Source organism: Schistocerca americana, chromosome 1 (genome assembly GCF_021461395.2).
Source record: "Schistocerca americana isolate TAMUIC-IGC-003095 chromosome 1, iqSchAmer2.1, whole genome shotgun sequence".
In the NCBI taxonomy this organism is placed as follows: Eukaryota; Metazoa; Arthropoda; class Insecta; order Orthoptera; family Acrididae; genus Schistocerca; species Schistocerca americana.
Genome location: NC_060119.1, coordinates 536,352,599 through 536,373,380, shown reverse-complemented (window position 1 = coordinate 536,373,380; position 20,782 = coordinate 536,352,599). Strand labels below are relative to the sequence as shown.

Sequence of the window (20,782 nt, the reverse complement as noted above, 5' to 3'; positions counted from 1 at the left end):
AAGCAGTGTTTGGGAAGGGAGTGAGACAGGGTTGTAGCCTATCCCCTATATTGTTCAATCTGTATATTGAGCAAGCAATAAAGGAAACAAAAGAAAAGTTCGGAGTAGGGATTAAAATCCATGGAGAATAAATAAAAACTTTGAGGTTCGCCGATGACATTGTAATTCTGTCGGAGACAGCAAAGGACTTGGAAGAGCAGTTGAACGGAATGGACAGTGTCTTGAAAGGAGGATATAAGATGAACATCAACAAAACCAAAACGAGGATAATGGAATGTAGCCGAATTAAGTCGGGTGATGCTGAGGGAATTAGATTAGGAAATGAGAAACTTAAAGTAGTAAAGGAGTTTTGCTATTAGGGGAGCAAAATAACTAACGATGGTCGAAGTAGAGAGGATATAAAATGTAGACTGGCGATGGCAAGAAAAGCGTTTCTGAAGAAGAAAAATTTGTTAACATCGAGTATAGATTTAAATGTCAGGAAGTCGTTTCTGAAAGTATTTGTATGGAGTGTAGCCATGTATGGAAGTGAAACGTGGACGATAAATAGTTTAGACAAGAAGAGAATAGAAGCTTTCGAAATGTGGTGCTACAGAAGAATGCTGAAGATTAGATGGGTAGATCACATAACTAACAGCATTCGTGAGAAAGGATTTTAAATAACCCTTTGACATTTCGATTTGTGCTAGCCTCCAAACTTATGTTTGGTGCAAGATTGTCTTCAATAACGTTTTTAACTTTCGGCCACAAATTTTTCCTGAAAACAAATATACAGTTTTTGTAACGTGTCTACGCACTGAAAGTTCAACGTCTATCGTATAACTGCGAGTTCTATTGCGTGCAGAGTGGACCAGAGTAACTGTTGACTTTTCCCCTTTCTTATGTAGTATCGCACCAGAAGATAGTTTGTAATTGAGTCCACTCTGATCAGTGTTCCGAGTGCACTGTGGCTGTATCTGAAAAGTTGCAGCCTTCTGGATTTCTTCTTCGGCATAAAGAGCCCCCGACTGGCGAATATCTTGATATTCCTGCATATTTCTCTCTGTCATGAGAGCTGTGATGAATCTACGACACATTTTGCACTCTTTCTTCAGATGAAAGCTGCGGAACATTTAAATTCTGTGTGCCCAGTTTCTCTTGCTGTATGATTTGCCCAGAATTTCAGGTGCCATTAATGGACGCATTTTGATTGCCTTTTTCCCTCGAAATGGATTTACATTACGTCATTTTTCCTAAACATAATCCAATACCCTTTGAAATTCGATTTTCCTTGTTATATATTTTTTATATATTCCTTTTTTTATATTCCTCTCCAATAAATAGCTGTAGAATGCAACTTTAAGTGAAGGTGTATGATAATCGTCACATATACGTTCAATACGTTCTTCCGAAAATTTTGTTAAAATACTAGTATTAGGTTTATTTTCTGGTGAAGTTCATAGTCACCAGATCTGTTAACATCTCTTCGAAGAGTACTGTTTCCGCCACTGCTGTTAGCACTACAATCTCAAACAGTATTAACCGATTTAACGCCTATAAAGCAATTTTCTTCGTCCATTATCCTGCCCAATGTTAACTTCGGTTGAGCATTCAAATGGATATTCTTGTTTCTGAATAACCAGAGCCACTGAAAACATTGCGAATGTGACATAATCCTGTCCTACATCGTCTTTCTTCGGATACCGTCTTGTTAACTTGGAGGCCCCAGTATTTAAAACGTTCCGAGCATTAATGGTTTCGTTCATTTCTGCTGTTTATGTCTCACAATAATGATACACATATACTAAACACGCCAACTAGTTGATGTGGTATCACTGACTGGCGTAATAACCTCTGTACTTCTCTAAGACACGAAGTGCTATAGTGAACAGACCAAGAGCAGCACAATCATACACCGTCACAGGCGTGGTTAGAAGTCTGAGATGGGTCTGTGTACAAATGTTTAAATACGAATTCTTGTTCTAGCCGAGAGATGTGCCTTGCCAGCAAGGAAGAGAGAGAGAAAGAGAGAAAGAATATGTATAGTGACGTGTATCAAGTCACCAGATACCTTTTCGTACAAGCTAAATTCTTTTGTTAGTAGTGTAGTGGTATTGAGATTTATTGTGGTGTTTGTCGCACCGAGAAAAAAATAACCTTTATACAACCCACACCGACCTGAAATTTATAAGAGCTGTTTTTTTCTTTATATGACAAGACACGATGTACTTTGTTCTTTAAGTTGATATTGTTTTGTGGGGCCCTCGGAGAGCCTTTGAAAATCCCCAGGGCTCTTCAGAAAACTCTTTTAGTATCGCTGGTATAGACATTTTGGGTCCCGGCACACATACATCACAGACCACCGTACATCATCGAAGACTCTGTCGATGTCAATAATGACTGCAACTGCACAGTTCGGAGTCGTATGGAGTATAAATATTGTCTGCTCACCAAGACCGCATGATCAGCGATAGAGACCACTGACTTCCTAATATTCGATATCAGTTTAATTTAAGCAGTCATCGAGTGAGATGTCAGGGATTCTCGACTCGTCACAAATTTAGTTTGACTAACGGACGTTATTTTAACTGCCACAGTGCAGTCAAAAAGTATCAGCATTCGAAGAAAGCTATAGTTCGAGTCGTAGCTAGGCTGTAACTTAGGTCACAAAAGCTATCCGAAAAATTGCGTATTTACGGCTTATACTAGCTTTAGCCCTGTAGAGGCGGAGACATTTGTTGCGCCGCGACATAGGTGCCAAGTGAATTGCTTCGTGTGAATGGTTGCCCACCGTGCCATTTGGGGGCTTCCACGCCATATGGCTGCCTTTTGAACATGTAGGTCTGTCTGTTTTTGTTATATGTAGTGCAGTGTGTAGTAATAGAGTGGTCCAAGGACGCTATAGACATTCTTCTTGAGGCATATAGGCACGAAACATGTCTTTACGACACAGAATCATCCTCATATCACAGTAAACGAGACAGGAAATACTCAGTCGACAAAATAGTTATTCATTGAAAGAGGTTAGGTTTTCGTCTCATGCTGAGATTGTAGTAAGGGTGATAAGTTTACGAACAAGCCTTGTGACAGAAGTTAATAAAGTAAAATGATTCGACGAAGAGTGGTATGGGATGTGCTTACATGCATGAATCAACGGTGTGGTATTTTCAGAAACTTCGGTTTTTGCGAGACCATGTCCACACAAGAAAAGGGACTGGCAGCATAGAATTCTCACAAGCGTGGACTACAATAAAACTACTCACCTCACAGTATGTAATGTTTTCCCCTTCAGTTTCTTCTGTGATTAGTACAGCAGGGGAAAAACTGAACCAATACCTAGGGTTTGACTTCGGGCTCTTTACGAGCTGTACACTCAGCTCTGCAGTGTGTCTGAATACCACAGCTGTCTTGTACATCTAGTTTTCATTCTAAACAATGCGGGTTCGAACCCCTCTCGTATCGTCTTTTTCTCCTTTGTAACTTTGAACAAGATACTATGTGTACCTGGGGTCGGACTCTATGGTAGTTCACAGTGTCTCGTTCTGCACATAAATATCCAACCAAAGAAATTATAAAGCAAACACTGTGAGCTGTGTAGAGTTTCCTTCAGGATGACTATCATCTCACTGTGATCCCAAACACTCCCGTTGATGTTAGTGAGGATTTCATAATTGTAGGGGAGTGAATGGCCAGCCATTTAAAACAACAACATTGTCATCACCATACAGCAGTTCACATTGAAGTGTCCTCATCAAAGAGACAAAAAGGTAGAATCGTTCCTCTGAAGACGGAAATGCTCGAGCTGTTGTTGAAGTCTTTGTAACTGCTTACCTATAAAATTAAAGGTAAAGCACAGGTGATGAAAGATTAGAGAGAGATATTTAACGCGCTTTATAATGCGCAAGAATAAGAGTTGAGCAATAATGAGTAACAACATATTCCTTTGTTTATTTTCATTAAAATTCCATTGCATAATACACATAAAATACAAGTTGAATACAGGGCATTATTTTTACTGTGAAAAGTAATTACAGCAAAATTAAATTACAAAACTTCTAGTACCAGCTGAGTTAATTTATGAATAACATGACTCTACTGCATACCATATTCACTTTTCAATCATAAATGACATTTATTACTTTTAAGCAGTAGCTCTGTGTCAGTGCCGATTTTTTTCTTCTTTACAGTTTCCACTGCCACTGTCATACAGTGGTTTTTAAACATTCCTGACGAGCGTCCCTTAATTTCCTAGCTTCTTTGACCGACCTCTGTAGACCTAATCTTCGTATACCCCTCAGATTATTTCACTATCATTCTCCTAGAATGATAACACTTCGATTTGTGTCCTCTTTCACTTCTAGTTGTTCAACGTTAATCTTTCCACATATGTCCAGTAAGATATTATTTAGCACACAAGCAGAGGGCGTTATTTTCTCTACAATTTCAGCAGATAGCTCTATTTCCAAAAGGGGAATCCTGAACATGTTACTCAGAATCCGGAAAGCATTTTCAGAACTTTTTCTCACTCCGCCAAAAGGCAATTAAATGTTTTGATGGCGCACAAAGATTTTCGTATACGGCTTCATGACATGCTCTGATAAGGGAAAAGCTTCTTCGGCTACAACGAAGCATTGCAGTTTGAAATCCTGATGGTGAAGGTATGTTCATGAAATATTCAGTACCAGTGAGACTTTCACAGGGGGCACCGTTCCGAAACACTCACTCATAACCAACCCTTCGCTTACAACCTAAAGCGACACATGTAAATTTACCCTCTACGTCAACTATAGCCAGTAACACGATGCTACCTCCTTTGTAACTGTGGTAGCATCATGCCATACAGTTTGCTGGTCGGAATTCCATTGATCCCATCTAGAGCACGAAGACGACTTGGAAAGTTCTGTATGTCTTCCAACTGTTTTGATACATGTTTCCATTCATTTTCAGCTGATGATGCCAGAAACAGAGAAAATCTGATGTGAATATGTCACTAGGACTTTCATACACACTTCAACTGAAAAACAAGTATGATCTTTAACTCTGGGATCACTGTGTGATAGTCACATTTATCTCAAACAAGAGAAAATTATTAATTATGAAATGGACTGATTTTGTGGGAAAATTTCTCGGGGGAGAGGGGCGGGGGGTGCATTTCGGGCCTATAAATTCTAAGGTTCGGTTCTGATCATAAACTTTTACAACGTATTCCTAGATTTTGAATGCAATTGCCAGACTATTAAAAATGTGTGATTATCCTTTCACATGGGTGGAGCTGAGAGGTGGGTAGGATATTTTTTGGAGATTCTTAAGTATTCCACTTTAAAGAATCCATTGCTATTTCAGATGAAGTAAGCAGAATAAATGGAATGCTATAGCTTTGAGAGTTAACTAAACGTAACTAATAAAGATTAGCACTGAATGAAAAATGTGTGGCGGAAGCACACCTGAAAAATGCTTCTTGCTGAAAAAAAGGTTCTTTCACGGGTTCTTTTTGTTAAATTACTTTCTCAAGGAATTTAAGAAAATCAACTTACCTTTTTTTTATAAATCCTTCAAGCACTCGTAACTGCTACACAAGTTTCAATAATAATTAAAAATCTCCTGCTTAAAGAGATTCTGAATGAAAACATTAGGCTTCCTTAGTTTTCTGCAGTAGGAGGAAACCTCAGTGTTAACATTAAGCTACAGAAAATTGTGGAAATAGTTCCAAGTTTACAAATATGTACTGTACATACAACATTCTAGTAATACGGTACATTGATATATAAAGATAGCTACTTACCTCTATGAAGCTAAGATACGCTCTCGCATAGCTGTGGTTTTCTTCGTTATTCGTGGACCTACTGTACAATGTCAAGAATTCCGTCTCGTCCATCCTTAAACAATTTTTGTAGTACTGCGTGTCGACACACCTCACTTCATCGTGCAATGGACTGGGAAATTCGCGACCGCCCTCATTACGTCTTAAAGTCCAAGGTCTACTTCACCATCTTCTTTTCTTCGTCCACGTCCACTGCGGTAATGACTGCATAAACGGCAACTGTCATTCTCATTTCGTTATCAGCCATTTTCTAAAATAATGTTGAAGCATCTGTGGCCATTGTGTGTTCAAACGCAGCTACCAGATTGCATGCCAGCTCTTGGAGGAAGAAGCTGTTTCATCCTACTACATCTTTCGTGGCGCAACGTATGTCGCTCCAGCAAAATCTGTGGTTGTGAATAGTTCTGACCAACATCGTACTTGTGATTCGCGTGGGTAGGTTGTACTCTGCCATAGACAGTGACTCAAACATGGATATGGGAGATCGCAATAGAAGGACTGTCTTCTGTTCATAAATTATGAAAGGAAGAAAGTTTCAGCCGCTGGGAGATTCTTCCATATCTCTGGAAGAAACATTCGCTCTTCTGGAATATTAGATGCAGTGAAAATGCTGGTCAACTAAAGTAGGATGCAATTAGGAGCGGGAGATGTATGTACACAAGAAGCTCTTACTCTGACTGCCTCCTCAAACCTGAACAACAATCAAATATTTCACAGCAGGAAGAACGAATGAAAATCAGAAACGGGAAGTAAAGGGAAAGCAGCTTTCCTGCCGTTCATATAACGACAGCAGTTGTTTGCAACGTTTAAAAATACGGGACAATATTACGTCAATTGCGCGAGTGTGTTTCACAGGAAACTTTTTTCTGTTATCTTGCAGCAATCTTTGTCAAATGCATTCTATAAAATTCTCTTCTAATTTGTTGTGAGGACAATGTTGTGCGGTTCCTGAGAATTTTTTGTTTGGTCTTTATTATGCAGAAATTATTTACTTATTTACTCACCACGATGGAAATAAATAGATTTCCGCACAGGTTAACGATGTTGATAGCAAGGACGAAAAATATTGGCACGCTCATTGTCGTCTGCAGGAGAGAGATGGATCTGCAACAAAATTATTCCAATATTTGTAAGTGAGATGTAATCAAACAAGCGCCAAAATTTCCTTCAGTTTTCCCTCTTGCAGTCATGTGTCTTGCTGATGATTTGATAACGTCTTCATTTTGTCCTATCTGAATACATGACACATTGGTAGAACGTTACAGAATTCTTAGAGTCTCTGTTGCTTTCCTAAATTCCCGTACCCTAGCAACGTGCGTCTTCTTATGGCAGTTACCTCGCACACAATTCTTCGCTTGCTTATTCCACTAACTATCTACGGCCACAGAAATTAATTATCTTGACTTAAGGTTACGAAGCTATATCAAGCACATAATTTATACAGGACGTTTCAGAAGTGATGGTTAGTATTCAGGGATACCAAAGGGGCCGGCCGAAGTGGCCGTGCGGTTAAAGGCGTTGCAGTCTGGAACCGCAAGACCGCTACGGTCGCAGGTTCGAATCCTGCCTCGGGCATGGATGTTTGTGATGTCCTTAGGTTAGTTAGGTTTAACTAGTTCTAAGTTCTAGGGGACTAATGACCTCAGCAGTTGAGTCCCATAGTACTCAGAGCCATTTGATACCAATGGAATCATTCGAAACAAAAAGTCAAGTAAATGTGGGCTCTAAAACGCATATCATGAGAGCTATGAGCAATTCGTGATCTTCGATACTGTGAAACAAATCTCTTCTACTGCAAGACCATTGCTTTCCATATTTTGGGAAGTGGTAGCATGGGGGAAAACAAGAAAAAAATGTGTTGTAAAATGCATACATTAAAAGTTATGAGCACCTGTTCATTAGGAGGGTTGTGTTTCAAAGTAGAAAAGATGAACAAGTGCTCATAGGCCTGAAAATATGCTTTTCAGAGTGTATGTTTACTGGATACCTTTTGTTGTTTTGGTCCGTGTTACTACTTCCCAAAATATGGACAGCAAAGAGTATGTAGTAGAATAGATTTGTCTCACAGTATCTAAAATCAAGATTTGCTCGTAGCTCTTAAGGAATACGTTTTGGAGACGATGTTTACTTGACTTTTTTGTTCCGAATCCTTATTCCTGTCCTATCCCTGAATATTGACCATCATTTATGAAACACGCTGTACAAAAGCAAATCATGGCAAAGGCAAATGGATGACATAGATTTGTTAAGTGTATTTTCAGAGATTTTTTACAGCGGTAGTAATAATTTTAGTGTGATTACATTTATCTTTTCGCTGGCCACCAGAGTTCGCTGTCTCTAGTCTGACAGTAGTGACAGCCGATACAAACTGCGAAGTTAAATAAACATTTTGCGCCTATAAAGGCGTAAGCGGTTTCATTTATTTATTGGTGCTTGTATGAGTAAATATGTAGGAGATGTATCTCACTAATCTGTATGCTAAAGAATTTCTTCTCAGTAAAAACTATAATTCCTGATCATTTGCTCTAGAATTTTGGCTAGCTTTCACTTTATGACAGATGTGCAGCTATTCCATTATACGACTAGTCATGCCAATACCTGTTTCAAGGGAAGTATTACTGCGTCTTTCCGATGTCAGAGATAGTAAGTAAGACAGTTGTTACACATGTGGAATTTGTCAGTACTGCGAAGTAGGTGTGAAGTTATCGCATTTTTTTTTAATAACTATTTCTCGGCGCTACATACGCTGAACGCATTTACAAGACTTACAAGTTTTCCAGACTGTTTCTGACCTTCCTTTTTCCTTTTGAGGATGTTGCAGTAGGGTATACGAAACGTAGCGAGACTCCGTCGCGGGTATATAAGCACCGACATGTAGACAAGGGATACGAGTGACATTCATGTCTTTCCGACGTGTGTGCGATAAACTCGGAACGTTAACTACGGCGATGGTATTATCAAATTTGCAAATAGGATTAATGTACTGTTATTCTCTTCTTGGCTGCCGGAGGACAAACACCAGCAGACATCCATGGGAGAATCAAGAATGTGTATGGGGTAGCACGTCTGTCGAAAACCAACGTTGTTGGCCGCTGAACGCTGATCGCGGTTCGACACAAGAGGCCGGTCGATTTGAGAGGCAAGCGTCGTCCATTACCGGCAAGTGGGAGATACTCGAGTGTCCTCCCTGTAGACCTGACCTCTCCCCACGCGATTATCACGCCTTTATCCCCTTAAAAAGTTCATTTAAGTGACGACAATTCCTGTCGGACGAGGATGTGCAGCAGGTAGTTACGGACTTCTTTATGCAGCGAAACATGATGTCTTACCGAAAGATTACCTTCAACCTGCTGAGTCGGTTGGATGAAAGCCTAATTCCTCAGGACGATGTTTTTCCGATTGGCATACTGATTCTGGACTGTACGGACTTCGAACAGAAACTTTTTGATCGCCCAGTGTACAATAATGTGACCCTTAGACTCCAACTTCATCTTATTTATAGTTCATAGATACGTCCTCTCAGAGAGGTCACAGTTCGTAGTGATACACAGTAAATCATCGAGTCGAACGGAAGTGATATCTGGCGTTCCGCAAGGTAGTGTCATAGGCCCTCTGCTGTTCCTGATTTACATAAGTGATCTAGGTGATAATCTGAGCAGCCCCCTTAGATTATTTGCAGATGAAGCTGTAATTTACCGTGTAGTAAAATCATCAGACGACCAGTTACAATTACAAAATGTTCTAGAGAGAATTTCTGTATGGTGCGAAAAGTGGCAACTAGCACTAAACAAAGAAAAGTGCGATGTCATCCACATGGGTACTAAAAGAAATCCGATAAATTTTGGGTATACGATAAACCGCACTTAAATGGTTCAAATGGCTCTGAGCACTATGGGACTTAACATCTGAGGTCATCGGTCCCCTAGAACGTAGAACTACTTCAACCTAACTAACCTAAGGACAGCACACACATCCATGCAGGAGGCAGTATTCGAACCTGCGACCGTAGCGGTCTCGCGGTTTCAGACAAGAACCCCTCGGCCGCACCGCCGGCCTAAATCGCACAAATCTAAGGGCTGTCAATCCGACTAAATACCTAGGAATTACAATTACGAGCAACATAAATTGGAAAGACCACATAGATAATATTGTGGGGAAGACGAAACAAAGACTGCACTTTGTTGGAAGAACAGTTAGAAGAAGCGACAAACCCACTAAGGAGACCGCCTACATTACAACTGCTCGTCCTCTGGTGGAATAGTGCTGCGCGGTGTGGGATCCTTACCAGGTAGGATTAACGGAGGACATCCAAAGCTGAACAGAAGGGCAGCTCGTTTCGTGTTATCGCAGAATATGGGTGAGAGTGTCACTGATTTGATACGCGAATTGGGGTGGCAGTCACTGAAATAAAGGTGATTTTCTTTGCGGCGAAGCCTGTTTACGATATTTCAATCACCAACTTTCTCTTCCGAATGCGAAAATATTTTGTTGACACCCACCTACGTAGGGAGAACCCTCTGCCAGTCTCATAAGTGTGAATTGCAGAGTAACCATACAGATGTAGATGTGGACTGGATTCACTCATTCACTCATTCAAACAAACTCATTGTCATTATGTCCTTGTGTCTATTTATCTGTCGCTGTCTCCTGTCCCACAGCGACAGCCTCCTTCGCCCTGTCCTACTACTCCTGTCTCCTCTCACTGTCTCTGTTTCCTCTTGTATTCTCTTCTTACTAATATCTTCCCACTGCTGCTGTCTCTGCTCACTCTCACCATCTCTCTCTTCCTCGTTGTCATTGTCACTGATTTTGTCTCTCACTGTCACTGGCTCTCACCCACTTCCATATTCTCCTCCTCTCTCACTGGCACTGCCTTCTTCACTCTTTTGCTAGCACTGTTCTCTTGCTATCAACTACGTTCCACTATCACTGTGTTCCTCTCTTTCTCTCAAACTGCTATTGACCCCTTCACTTTCTATATTACAGCTGTTGTCTGCTATCAGTATTTGTTACTTTTCTGTCTCTTTGCCACTGCCACTGTAACCATCCGTCTCGTATAACTAATCGCGCATATGTTCGCACGTAAAAATTCTTGAGAAAATATTTTAAGGCGATTAAGAAAGTAAATGAGGCAGCTGGTACCCCATTTTTCAGTTAGTCTTTTAAACAGGAGTATGTTCGCCGTTTTTGCGCGCCGATAAGAGTATTTCTCCGCTGGCTCCCTTCTTTTTCCCTGACACATCAAGAAATGTCATTTATATGAAAAGAACTTTATGAATCACTAAAATTTAAGTACTTTACTTTTGAGATAATGAAATAACGCAAAACTAATTTTACTCCTCAGATTGTATTTAACGTGCACAAAAATTTCATATGCTTCAGTACTGCTACACGGGGTTCCCAGAACCATTCTTATTATAATGGAGACACTTGTGTGCCTCTTACCGTGACTAATACATCATGGAGAAATATAAATGCAGTGACTGTAGAATTTTTCAATCACCAAACGAACTACTTCCAATACTGAGCAAATATTCCGAACAGTGTACCACATACCAAAACTAAAACATTCAAAGAGTAGTTAAAAGTAATTATTACATACAATGACGTTGGTAAACATTACGTCGTCCCATATGGATTTAACGCTTCACCCCACGAGTCCGTAATTTATCATATCTCTGCACCAAACAACGGCTTTAAAGAGACATTATTTCACTAGGCTCACGACTACTGTAAAATGAAATCAGAATTCATTTTGTTGAATCGTTTTACGTCGTTACATTATATATTTTTTCTTCTGAAAAGTTTCTAAGGGAAAAGAAGCGTTTAGTGGGAATACTTGTTAAATAACTTTTAAATTTGGTAGTTTTAGGTTTCTTTGTCTGTTCCTGTTTATTCTACATATGTTTTATATACAACCTGTTGTGAATTATACTATATACTAAGGTAATTAAACAATTAATTTAATATTAACAATTACGATTAACACACACACAGAACAATATGCCTCACATTTGGTAAGACATTTCATCCTGGGAGCTTCTACAGAACATGATGATAACGCTGTAGACCTGTACATATGTCAGTAAGATTGATTCGCAAACTAATGTTTATTTACAATGAAATGCGTCACTCTCAGAGACTGAACCCATATAATTTTGCTGTATTTTATGTTTTGGTTAATTTTTATTAAATCTAAAAATAATTTTTACATATTTACAGGGAAAGGTTTAATAGTATTTAATTCTGATAATATTCTATGAGAACGAGAGTTTAGATGTGTTTTAATAACCAGCGAGATTCCGTATATCATTAGGAGGAGAGCAGTTATGGAAGGCTGGTTGTTGGCCAGTGGACGGTAATGGATAGTGAATTTGGAAACACTGACATACAGAATATTAATTGCTGTTTGTGGACTCTAAAAAAAATCACAAAATGTATTGAATTATTATGCAGCTTGATTTGATCTCCCACGCACTAGTTTAAATGCTGCGACAAGGGAACAATGTAGAAATATGTCTATTAATAGGATGGTTCGTGAAGCAAAGCGTGGGAAGATGGGCTAAAATTCCGAGGAATCTGTTTAACAAGTATCACAACTACTGTAATATGTTCGTGGGCTGCCATCATGGACAACGAGTCGCCTTGCCTCACACTTAGTTTTCTCTCACGAACATTGTGGCTGATAGCGATCTCACTGCTCGCAATTATATTTGTTTCAAATACTTTGGTGGATGAAATGAAGCTTCGTTTTGCTGCTTCCAAATGTATTTTTTATCATTATTGTCATCCGTTCTATGCAACATAATAATAAGATCATTTAAATAATTCTTCCAAAACTGCGAAGACTACAATGAAACTGAATCCACTATAATGCGTTCACAGTAAAATGATTATAATAGTAATGTGAATGGTAATTTTCTACGATACATTCCTTTAGCACTTATATGCGTTTTTATTTTGTTTCGATATATTCAGGGTGTTCCAGCAGGAATAGTCAATATTCGGAGGTAACAATCATTCGAGGCAAAAGATAAATAAATAAATAAATAAAAATAAACAAGTATACATGGGCTCTAAAATGCATACTTCAAGAGCTACTTAAGTGAAAGCGCAGTATGCTGCTCCACAAACAAGCTGATTCAATGAATAGCTACAGTGGCGAATCTGCAGCCTATTCCTTGGCACGTCAGGTTATGAAGGTGAGTATTAACTGTGATGCTTTTTTGGCAACAGCTGTTGTCAACACTAAACACAGTAATCTTGTAGGGCGCTGCTAGATATAGGGAGCCAGCTATTCTTTATATCTAAGTGCATGGTAGAGAAACTGAAACGAGGCAAGGAGCTATTTACTTTGAATGGCATAAACAATAGCGTTGCAATCTCAGTGTCGTATACCTGTAACACTGAACTGTCGTCTAGGCTTCACTACTTTCACTATGTTGTGCCGTAGTGGCTAATATCAGAAGTGACTTAACAGCGACCTGTATGAACAAGAGATAGACTGTCCCGTTTGATCAAACAGTTGATGATCCATAGTTCATCAAACATGTGATGCCGTAGGTACGGAAAGATTGGAGAAATCAAATCATCCAACACTGGTCGTAATAGAATTTAGATGGATTCTGAGGATTCCTTCAGCTTCATACAACGGGCCTCGGTCTGCTATCACCACATGATTTAGAGACGACAACGTAGACGCCAGCCTGCAAAGGTTTTGGGATGCAAAGAAACTGACTACCAAAACCAAAAGTAAACATGGTTACTGGTGAAGCTTGACTGAAAACCTTAGGTGAATCTCAACAGGACTCTCGAAGACTGGAGCATCTAGAGAGGAGATTTAATAGGCAACCTAATCTGAAAAGGGGATGTTCATGCATGAGTTTACTGAACTATAAAACGTGAAGATCTCTCCAATATTTTATCGCTCACATCATGCTCTCTTGGAGGTGTCCAGCTCCCCTGCTTCAGCCGCTTCTAATGGAATATTTCGCAATCGTGCATTGGCGGTAGATTCTACTATCCAACTAGATTTATTTTTCGTTATTATAAAAAAAATCGTTCCTTTAATGTGGCTCGATCAGCTGAAATAGCAAAATGTAGCACCTAGTGCCTGTCCATCTCAGTAACAGGAACTTGCAGAGGACTCTGGCGGGAATCACAATGTGTACCGATACACGAACACGACTGTGCCGAGCCACTTATGGAACCGCTCCTGCAGCATTTCGTGGTTAACAGTGGCATCAGATGTTTTGCTGCCTAGGTCCTAAGTGGACGAAATTTTAGATGAGGCAGCTATGGAAGCCAAATTTCAAGATCTTCAGACTCATTTGATTCAACTACTTGCTTCTGGGGATTTCCATTGAGAAAGTGGTGTTTCAGTAGCCACACGGTTACGGAACAAATCCCAGTTCAGAAGCCTCATTGCCTTGCCGTCTCAATGGTGAAGAAGCTACATAAACATTAGGCATCTTATGGCACTGTGACTCTGATGCACTGCAGTGCCATGCGCAACTCAGGAGTCACCAATACTCAAAGGCTAGCAAGCCTAATGTTCTGTCTAAATGGCATCTCTTTTAGACCCATTGAGACCTCTGGGCCAAGCAGTCATAAGTTGTTACGGCGCCAGTGACAATTAAGCCTTGATTGAGATGAAATTCTTCCTTCCAGTCTGATTTAGAAATGGAATTATCTGTATGTGCATTGCCTTCCCTATATGGTATCTTGGTAGGAAGGAAAACCATTCCTTGTCCTTATTCCATTAAATTGAAAATTCATGCTTTTTGTGATGCTTCAGAAGTGCATCTGGTGTGTGTGTGTGTGTGAGTGTGTTTGCGTACACATTAGACGTTCTCTTTGAAAAATACCAATGTTTTAGTCTCTTCGGCTGCAGCGAAGTCTCGTGCAGACCTGAGCAGCAACGATCTCTTCCACGACTGACATTATGTGGTGCTGTGCTTCTCACGCGAATCAGCGCCTTAGACATCATCAACAATAGTGACATCTATCTGTGAATGAACTCTAAAATAGTCTTGACCTTGCTGAAATATAGAGCCAGTCATTGCAAAACCTTCGTTCCCAGTAGATTCTGTGATATTTAGAGACTGACTTCAGCTTCCAATTGCAGAAATATCAAATTTAAAGAGCACCCTTTTGATCATATATTACGTGGTGTTAATCCCGCATCTTTCAGTTCACTTCTTCAGTGAGGGCCTGGCCCTTAATGGCTACCCAATTACGATCTAAACTGTGGCACTTGTCCTTTACTTGCTGTAGAAGATGCACCTGGTAGAAGATGTGTGCAAGTATCCTTGGTGTGAGTCAGTAATCTTGATGTTGTATTGTTGTGTTTTACTCATTCAAGAAAACTTAACAGGGCCTTGGTTTACGCACTGGGGTTAGCTCGCAACTCTAGGTAGCAACAAGCAGCCTAGATAACTGTGCCACTCACCACACAGGAACGCCATAACGCTAACAAAACCACCTTTGCCGCTGTTCAACATAGTATGGTAACGAGATCGCTTTGTTAAAGGCCAGTTCTGCTATTCCATATAATAGCAGGTTAAGGGATTTGCACCCATTTGTTGACACAATAGATATATTACAGGTGGGAGGGAGTTGAATGAAGGTCGATGTACTGTATGACGAGCAATATTTCAGACCTCAAATGTGTCACTGTGAATGCAGTTGTGACTTTCAAGAACTAACTACGATGCTAATTCAGACAAAAGTGTCCTTAAATTCAAGGCCGTTGTGTGCTGTCTCTGATGACTTAGATTCCCCATCTGCCCTCACTGACGAGCAACATCCTATAATCATACCTCTTCAGCATCGTTTGGCGAAAATTCTCAATTCTCACCATTTATGAACACGAAAATCTCTTGCATGCTGGGTCAAAATTTCTGCTGTCTATGTTGCCTATGTTTTGGATTCCCAACAGGCCTAACACAAGCAAGTCAGTTACTGGGAAATGTACAAAATGCCTTACGTTGAAGTCCAAGACTGAAGTTCAACTTATGGGTTAATTACCAGTATATAACGTAAGCCAGGCTCGTTCTCCTCACTACTGTCGAGAGGAATATGTAGGCCTATTACTGCGAAGCCTGGTGGAAGACGGAGTAAGGTTAATATCAATATCTACATAGTTTCATTCATTTCAATGCCAACCAAGGCCATCCATCTAGATTTAGTTAGTGACTTAGTAACAAGCTCATTTCTCGCTGCCCTCAGGAGATTCATTGCGAGAAGAAAAAAATTTTCTCACTTGTGTAGTGATAATGTCATTACATTTTTAGTTGCACACAATGAGTTTAATAGCTTTTCTGATGATGCTATAGTTGAAAATGTGGTGAACTTTTCGACTTCAAAGGGAATCAATAAGAATTTTGGTCCACCTTGTGCTCCTCACTTTGGTCGATTGTGGGAAGCGTGGGCGAAATCTATGATTTCAGACCTCAAATGTGTCACTGTGAATGCAGTTGTGACATTTCAAGAACTAACTACGATGCTAATTCAGACAAAAGTGTCCTTAAATTCAAGGCCGTTGTGTGCTGTCTCTGATGACTTAGATTCCCCATCTGCCCTCACTGACATATCCGGAAAGGGCAGCCACTTTGCGCCCATCTTGACCCCTCTATCATTGGGATTCTGAACAACAGGCAGCACAGGTGACAACCTGAGCACCAGGTTCATCAGTACTTTTGGAATAGATGGTCCACTGAGTACCTGTATCAGCTGTAGCAACGCTGTAATCAGCATCAGAAGCACCCCCAGATCTGCATCATGTGCTGGTCGAAAAGGATAACTTTTGCCTCTCATGATTTGGAGAGCGGTGTTTTGGAGCAGCTCTTTCTCGGCCATGTTAAGCCTGTGTGTGTAGTGATGGTGAAAGCTGCCAATGGGCAGGTTAACAGGCTCGTAACAAAACTGTCCCCTCTGCCTAAACAGTGAACCACTGATGTGTTCTCTCTCTCTCGCTTTGCAGTACACAATGAAAGCTCATAGCTACTTTGCTATTTACAGCAACAAACCGTACCTCACAATGTCAGGCTGGGAAGCTGTAAATGTTTTCTCATGGATTGACTGACAGTTATCAGTATAGATTTATATGCCCTGATATTGTGTCTACTAACATCAAATTTTATTTTATTCCATAATCTGGAATTAACTTTCTCACTTACTGTTTATAAAATTTATGTTTGCGTTGCAAAATGAGAAGAATGATTTCAGAGTGGGAGTGTGCTGAGATCTGCAACTCACTTTGGAACTCCTAGTGCCATCTAGTGTGATCCTCCAAACTAGTGAGATCAGCTTGTCCAGTATATTTTGCTTCCTGTCGGGAAATGTTGTAACTTTGTGTCTAATGGAGCCTTCCGGGCTCTTTGTGCACGCAGGTACGAGTGACCACGGAGAGCGCATGTGCCAGGTAGCGTGAAGAGTCTCCCAGTAGCAGACGTATGTCTTGACCAGCCAAGGACCACAGGTCGTGGGAACCTTTTGAACGTTACAAAATATTGCGCGAATAAACTCATTTTACATACGAATATGTGTTTTGTCTTAATACTGGAGCGCAAATACGAGGAGGGCAGCGAAGGAAATGTACCAATGCAGCGCCAGTGAATTGCGTGCAGTGGACCAGAATATGAAATGAGAGAACAACAAGTTCTTCTCCACCCTGGCCAGGCTCTACAATGTAGTCCTGTCCACCGGTTACTACCCTGACCTGTGGAAAACCTCCCGTATCCTCATGTTCCTTAAACCCGGCAAACCGCCGTTCGCCGTCTCCTCCTACCGTCCCATCAGCCTTACCTCGGTCTTCAGCAAGGTCCTGGAATCTATCCTCACCCGACGCATCCACCAGCATCTCCGCCAGCACCGCCTCCTTCCCGTTACCCAGTGTGGCTTTCGGCCGTCCTTCTCTTCCGACGACCTTCTCCTTCACCTCACTCATCTCCTATCCGAACAGCTTAATTCCCGTCGCTCCGAAATCTTCCTCTCCCTGGACCTCGAACGTGCCTATGACCGCGTATGGCATTCCGGTCTCCTCTTCAAGCTCCAAACCTTCGCCCTTCCCACTAACTACGTCCATCTGAACGGCTCCTTTCTCTCCCACCGTCCTTCCTATGTCACCATCCATAACACAGATTCCTACACCTTTTTCCCCTCCGCCGGTGTGCCCCAAGGCTCCGTCCTCTCCCCCCTTCTGTACCTTTTGTACACGGCGGACATGCCGCCGCCGTCACCCCCCGTCCACCTTCTCCAGTTTGCCGATGACACTGCCTTCCTTGCCCTTGCCCCCACCCTGCAGCGCTCCCAACACCTTCTCCAATCCCATCTTGACCGGTTCACCACTTGGTGCAACCAGTGGTTGCTCAAGGTCAATCCCTCCAAAACCCAGGCGATCATTGTAGGCCATACCACCCCTTCCTTTCGCCTCCTTGATTTCTACATCACCATCTATGGCCGTCCTATCGCCCTCACTCCCACTCTTAAGTACCTTGGCGTCACCCTCGACCGTCGCCTCTCCTGGACTCCCCACCTCCGGACAATCCAAGGCAAGGCACGCTCCCAACTCAGTCTCCTCAAGCTCCTCTCCGGCCGTACGTGGGGTCTGGACCCCTCCACCATCCTCCACACCTATAAATCCCTCATCCACCCTATCCATTGTTATACCGATCCGGCTTGGATCTCCGCCCCCCCTACCTTTTATAAATCCCTCCAAATCCTTGAACGCCATGCTCTCTGCCTCGCCTATCGCATCCGTCTCCCCTCCCCCACGCGGATCCTGTATGATCTCATCCCCTTCCCCCACCTCCTCCTCTTCCTTGAAAGGATACGGATCCTGTACACCTCCCGCAAACTCGATCCTCCTCATCCACTTGTCTCACCCGTCCTCTCCCACACCCGCCCGCTGCCGCGCCTGTATTCCCACGTCCCACCCGGTCTCCATCTCTCCACCCTCCACACCCTCTCCCAAGGTGGCTTCCGCCAGCTCCCCCTCCCTGATGATGTCCTCCTCCCCTCCATCTACCCCTCCTATCAACTTTGATCCTCGCCCCCCTCTTCCTGTGCCCTTTCCTTTAGGCACCCTCCCTCCTTTCTCTTTCCTTTTCCCCAATCCCCTCCCTCCTTCCCTCTTTCCCCGGGCTTCCCCTCCACCTTCCTCCCTTCCCCCTATCTCCCCTTCCCGTGGCATCTGCTCTCCCCTCTCCCCCACCCACCCCCCCCTCCTCCTCTCTTGGCAGGTCCCCGGACTCGTACATGGTTAGTGAACATTAGCGCGCCGGAGATCAACGCCTCGTGTTCTGTGTGTGCCGTCGTTTTGTGCTTAAGTGCTTCAGTGTTATTCGTTTTGTGCACCTACGTTCACGTGTGACAATTTTCGTCTCTGTTTGTGTCCAAGTGTATGCACAATTTTATCTTGGACTCTACGCCCACCTTGTATTTTAAAAAGAGTTTGTCTCTGTTTATATGTCCACCCTGTTTATTCTCGAAATGTCTTCATTTGTCTATTTGTGTTTCTCTGCGGCCCAAGAGCGGCGTAGTGTGCTGCTGCAGGCCTGCCTGTAATACAGGTTTCAAAATGACAATAAAGGAAAACAAAAAAAAAACAAGTTCCTTCCACTACAATATGTGGACTCGCTTATGTACAGGGCATTTACATCTGGTTCATCGTCAGCAGCTGTATCTAGAGCTGTTGCTCCATAAAATACTGTAGTGTGGTCTAGAATCGATCACTAGTTATTGCAGCCAAATCACCTATGGTGAATTGTACATATCCATCGCTGCTCCCTCTGTGGCAAAATTACTGTGACCTCATCCACTTCGGAGAGCATTCAAGATTCCTAAAGACTCTTCAGATTACCACAAACAAAACAAACATTAGTAGAAAATACAACAATTCTTTAAATGTAGGTTATTTTCCTTACTAACCTGAGAAGTATTTGATGATGCTGAATGTTCTTCGCCAATTGTCGATGCATCTGTTCACCAGAGACACAGTCTGCATAAATCTTAGCACAAGATAAAACCAGTGTTTCCTTGGTTGTCTGATATTCGCTAAGTTCTCCTCGATCTCTTGCTCTAGCAGGCTGCTCGTAACTGTTCTGCACAGCAGAAAAATTGTCGCTCAAAACTTCAAACTCAGTCCCAATCACCTGCATCAAGTGGATAAAAAAAATGTCCGTGCAAAATGAACACACGCTCGCGATAGTCAGGGCAACGCACTGAGCTGCGTATAGAATCTCGTAAGTGGGTGACACGTAGACATCACCAGGTAACCAGAGTGGCAGCGGCAGCTGCCGGCCGCTTTCGTCATCCCCCAGAAGAGCTCTGGACACCAGCGGTGATGACAACCAGTCAATCAAACCGGTGACGACGGCCACCTTGCGAGCAAAATGAACATATTGTTATCCATGTCATTAGCCAGGGTACGTTTCGTTTACAAGGGGCGCCCAGAAAGTAATGCACCGCATTTTTTTCTCAGCCGAAAACAATGCTACGATGCGAAACGTTACGTATGTATTGTTTGAAGTCTCCTTAGTGAGTGCGCCAAGCCTCCGTCGCTTGCGACAGATAGCATAGCTGCAGCGCGTTACAAGCAACATGCCGTCGTTGAATTTCTCACTGCAGGAAAAGAAACTGTGGGGAATGTCACAAACGCTTCTGCATAGTCTATGGAGCATCCACTGTCGACAGAAGTACAGGTAGTAGCTAGGCACGGAGGGTAATGTCATCAGAAGGCAGTTCGGAGGAGCTCCACGATTTGCAGCGGTCGGGGAGACCTTGCATGGCTGTCACACCTGATACACCTGACACACCTGACCTAGCCCCGTCGGTCTTCCATTGTTTCGGCGATTAAAGGACACCATTCGTGGAAGACATTTCGCGGGCGATGAGGAGGTGATTCACACAGTGAAGCACTGGCTCCGCCACCAGAATGATGATTGGCACATACATGGTACACATTTCCTTGTTTTGCGC

At 42.1% G+C, this 20,782-nt stretch overlaps 1 protein-coding gene across 1 annotated transcript in view; it reads right to left on the bottom strand.

Moving 5' to 3' along the window:
* LOC124600191 (odorant receptor 85c-like) overlaps positions 1–19,876 on the bottom strand; it is a 37,294-nt gene extending 17,418 nt beyond the window's left edge. The window contains exons 1-2 of the mRNA XM_047136140.1: positions 19,733–19,876; positions 6,805–6,904 (exon numbers count right to left, since the gene is read on the bottom strand). Coding sequence (XP_046992096.1) covers positions 6,805–6,904; positions 19,733–19,782 — 150 coding nt within the window. The 5' untranslated portion in view covers positions 19,783–19,876. The remainder of the gene's footprint in view (positions 1–6,804; positions 6,905–19,732) is intronic.
* Positions 19,877–20,782: the final 906 nt, after the last annotated feature.